The 4,318-nt window shown below is 54.2% G+C and overlaps 1 protein-coding gene across 1 annotated transcript in view; it reads left to right on the forward strand.

Moving 5' to 3' along the window:
• The window catches only part of UNC13A (unc-13 homolog A), an 89,527-nt gene that overhangs the window by 37,329 nt on the left and 47,880 nt on the right, over window positions 1-4,318 (forward strand). Inside the window, exons 14-17 of the mRNA XM_026456971.1 lie at window positions 2,531-2,609; window positions 2,774-2,779; window positions 3,133-3,204; window positions 3,465-3,684. Of these exons, the coding sequence (XP_026312756.1) occupies window positions 2,531-2,609; window positions 2,774-2,779; window positions 3,133-3,204; window positions 3,465-3,684 (377 nt within the window). The remainder of the gene's footprint in view (window positions 1-2,530; window positions 2,610-2,773; window positions 2,780-3,132; window positions 3,205-3,464; window positions 3,685-4,318) is intronic.

Genomic DNA, 4,318 nt, shown 5'->3' on the forward strand with positions numbered 1-4,318 from the left:
TTTTTGTATTTTTAGTAGAGACGGGGTTTCACCGTGTTAGCCAGGATGGTCTCGATCTCCTGACCTCGTGATCCGCCTGTCTCGGCCTCCCAAAGTGCTGGGATTACAGGCTTGAGCCACCGAGCCCGGCCAAAAAGATATGGTTTAAGAGTCTCAAAGCCTCAGGTGGCTCCTGCAGAAAGCTTTGTAGGTTGAATAGCCCTGCAGGGCTTGTCTGGAGTCATTGGCTGCAGGCACCTATCTCATTGGCCAATGAAAACATTTTGGGGCCAGGCTTGGTGGCTTATGCCTGTAATCCAACACTTTGGGAGGCTGAACTCCTGAAGCCTGACGTCAGGAGTTCAAGACCAGCCAGGTCGGCCGGGCGTGGTGGCTCACGCCTGTAATCCCAGCACTTTGGGAGGCCGAGGTGGGCGGATCATGAGGTCAGGAGATTGAGACCATCCTGGCTAACACGGTGAAACCCCGTCTCTACTAAAAATACAAAAAATTAGCCAGGTGTGGTGGCGGGCACCTGTAGTCCCAGCTACTTGGGAGGCTGAGGCAGGAGAACAGCGTGAACCTGGGAGGCCGAGCTTGCAGTGAGCCGAGATTGCGCCACTGCACTCCAGCCCGGGCAACAGAGCAAGACTCCGTCTCAAAAAAAAAAAAAAAGACCAGCCAGGCCAACATGGCAAAACCCCGTCTCTACTAAAAAATACAAAAATTAGACAGGTGTGGTGGTGCATGCTTGTAACCCCAGACACTTGGGAGGCTGAGGCAGGAGAATCGCTTGAGGCTAGAAGTTCAAGACCAGCCTGGGCAACATAGCGAGACCCCCATCTCCACAAAAAAATTTTTTTAGTTAGCTATGTGTAGGCTGGGTGCAGTGGCTCATGCCTGTAATCCCAGCACTTTGGGAGGCCGAGGTGGGTAGATCACCTGAGGTCAGGAGTTTGAGACCAGCCTGGCCAACATGGTAAAATCCCATCTCTACTAAAAATACAGAAAATTAGTCAGGTATGGTGGTGGGCACCTGTAATCCCAGCTACTTGGGAGGCTGAGACAGGAGAATTGCTTGAACCCAGGAGGCAGAGGTTGCAGTGAGCTAAGATCGTGCCATTGCATTCCAGCCTGGGTGACAGAGTGAGATTCCATCTTAAATAAAAAAAAAAAAAAAAAAAATTAGCTGGATGTGGTGGCATACCAGGAGGTATGGTATGGTCCCAGCTACTCAGGAGGCTGAGGTGGGAGGACTGCTGGAGTCCAGCTCACTGCTGGAGGCTACAGTGAGCCGTGATTGTGCCACTGCACTCCAGCCTGGGTGACAGAATGAGATCTTGTCTCAAAAGAAGTCTGGGCACGGTGGCTCACACCTGTAATCTCAGCACTTTGGGAGGCCAAGGTGGATGGATTGCCTGAGGTCAGGAGTTCGAGACCAGCCTGGCCAACATGGTGATACCTTGTTTCTACTAAAAATACAAAAATTAGCCAGGCATGGTGGTGGGCACCTGTAATCCCAGCTACTTGGGGAGCTGAGGCAGGAGAATCGCTTAAACCTGGAAGGCGGAGGTTGCAGCGAGCCAAGAAAGGTTTCATGTTTTATTTTATTTTATTTTTGATACAGAGTTTTGCTCTGTCACTCAGGCTGGATTGCAGTGGCACGATCTCAACTCACTGCAACCTCTGCCTCCTGGGTTCAAGCAATTCTCCTGCCTCAGCCTCTTGAGTAGCTGGGATTACAGGCATGCACCACCACACCCAGCTAATTTTTGTATTTTTAGTAGAGATGGGGTTTCACCATGTTGATCAGGTTGGTCTCGAACTCCTAACCTCAGGTGATCCACCTGCCTCGGCCTCCCAAAGTTCTGGGATTACAGGTGTGAGCCGCCACACCCGGCCTCATTTATATTTTAGTATGTTATTTATATTCGCCTTAACTCACGTTTTCATTCAAGGTGGGCAACTACATCATCTCCCCATTTTTCAGATGAGGAGGTTGAGGCCTGGTGTCTCCATTTCTTAAGACTGCTATCACAAAGTACCACAGCCGGGAGGCTTAAAACCACAGCAATGTATTCTCTCACAGTTCTGGAGGCCAGAAGTCTGAAATCAAGGCATTGGTAGGGCCATGCTCCCTCTGAAATCTGTAGAAGAGAATTCCTCCCCTGCCTCTTCTAGCTTCTAGTTTGCTTGAAATCCTTGGCCACCGAGTACTGGTTTGTAGATACGTCACTCTTTGCCTCAGCCGTCATGCAGCCGCCTTCTCCCCATGTATCTCTTCTTCTAAGGGCACCAGTCATATTAGATTAAGCGTCTACCCTACTCCAGTATGACCTTATCTTAACTAATTCATCTGCAACAACCCCATTTCCAAATAAAGTCACCTTCTGAGGTAGTGGGGGTTAGGGCATCAACGTATCTTTTTCTTGCGGGACCCAGTTCAACCCTTTAACACCTGCAGAGGTTGAGTATTCTCTCCAGGGCTCGAGTGATGTCTCTGTGAGGAATAGGGACATCTGGGCCCTCAATGTCCCTCTGTGTCTTACAGCCCAGGGGGTGGTCTCATCATCATCGACAGCATGCCAGACATCCGCAAGAGGAAACCTATCCCACTCGTGAGCGACCTGGTAAGCACCCTCGTCCTGTACTCCCCGAGCAGAGTAGGCCTGCTATAAGCAGTACACAACCTGTGGAACTGCCCATGGTCAACCTGGGGTTGGGGGCTAGCTAAGAATTCTCTAAGATTAATGTAATCTGATTTCTACCCCCACGTGCTGCATGGACACTTCAGGCCATGGTGAGTGATGACGACATGGGCCCCTTGGAGTCTTCTCCCCAAACTCCCCCACTGGGATCTTCTAACAGGTCCCCAATTCATGGATTCTGGGGGAACCTTGCCATGTCCCACTGTGTTGCATGCTGTGAGTCAGGGGTGTGGGGCTGCTCACTTTCCAGGGTCCCTTCTAACTCAAAGCCTCTGTCACCTCCTAATTCTTTGTTGGATCTGGCCCGGATGCTCTCGGTGACCTGTTTTCAATTTGTGGTTGTGGCTTCAAAATGTGGCTGCTGGCCCCATCCGTGGCTGTGAACTCTCCCGGTGGTAATCTCATGGATGTCAACCCTGGAATCCCTCTTCTGTGACCTCCCTAGTCCCTGGTCCAGTCCAGGAAAGCGGGCATCACCTCGGCCTTGGCCTCCAGCACATTGAACAACGAGGAGCTGGTGCGTGGGGCACCCCTTTTTGCCTGGGTCAGGGATGGACTGGGCTGGGAGCTTCTGGAATTGTCCAAGCCTCTGTGGGTCCCTGGGAAGAGGAGGGGTGTGTGTGTGACACAGACTGGCAGAAGGCAGCGGGGATTCCGACAGCGTGGAGGCCGGAGAGGGGCTGGAACTTTACCGCGTTCAGTGCTGGGGCGGTGTGGGGCAGGACAGGGACAGCGCCAGGTTAGCCCCCACAAACCGCATCCCCTCCCTCCCTGCAGAAAAACCACGTTTACAAGAAGACCCTGCAAGCCTTAATCTACCCCATCTCGTGCACGACGCCACACAACTTCGAAGTGTGGACGGCCACCACGCCCACCTACTGCTACGAGTGTGAGGGGCTGCTGTGGGGCATCGCGAGGCAGGGCATGCGCTGCACGGAGTGTGGTGTCAAGTGCCACGAGAAGTGCCAGGACCTGCTCAACGCCGACTGCCTGCAGCGTGAGCGCAGGGCCTGAACGCAGGGCCGCGGGTTGGCTTGGGGAGCCCCATGGCTTGCATGGCGGGGAAAGGCTGAAGGGGCAAGGCGATGGGTAGGGCACCATGGGGCGGGGCAAGGGGCGGGGCGTCGTGAGGCAGGGGAGGGACTGGGGGTGGGGTTAAAGGGGCAGGACTCCCTGGGGGCAGGGCTAGGGGGTCGAGCGATGGGGAAAGAAACTGGGAGGGTGTCAGAGAGGAGTGGGGCAGGGCTCAGGGACTAGCTAGGTTGTGCAAAGGACAGGCTTAGTGAGAAGAGGCAGCTCCCCTGGATAAAATGGGTTAGCTAGGGGTAGCTCTGAGAGGAAGAGGGGCTCAGAGAGGAAAGGGGTTCAGACTGTGAGAGGACTGTGCAGGGGGGGGGTTGGAAGGGGGAGGGTACTCAGAGAAGGTGGGACCAAGAGAAAGGGAGGGGTCTCAGAGAAGGAAGGAGCTCAGAAATGTGGAGGGGACTCACAGGGGTGGAGATCAGAGATGCGGAGGGGATTCAGAGGAGTGTAGCTCAGACAGGCAGCAGGACTCGGAAGGGTGGGACTCAGAGGGGGCGGGGACTCAGAGGGGTGGGGCTCAGAGAGGGGGCGGGGACTCAGAGGGGTGG

The sequence above is a fragment of the Piliocolobus tephrosceles genome, chromosome 21 (assembly GCF_002776525.5).
Source record: "Piliocolobus tephrosceles isolate RC106 chromosome 21, ASM277652v3, whole genome shotgun sequence".
Classification (NCBI taxonomy): Eukaryota; Metazoa; Chordata; class Mammalia; order Primates; family Cercopithecidae; genus Piliocolobus; species Piliocolobus tephrosceles.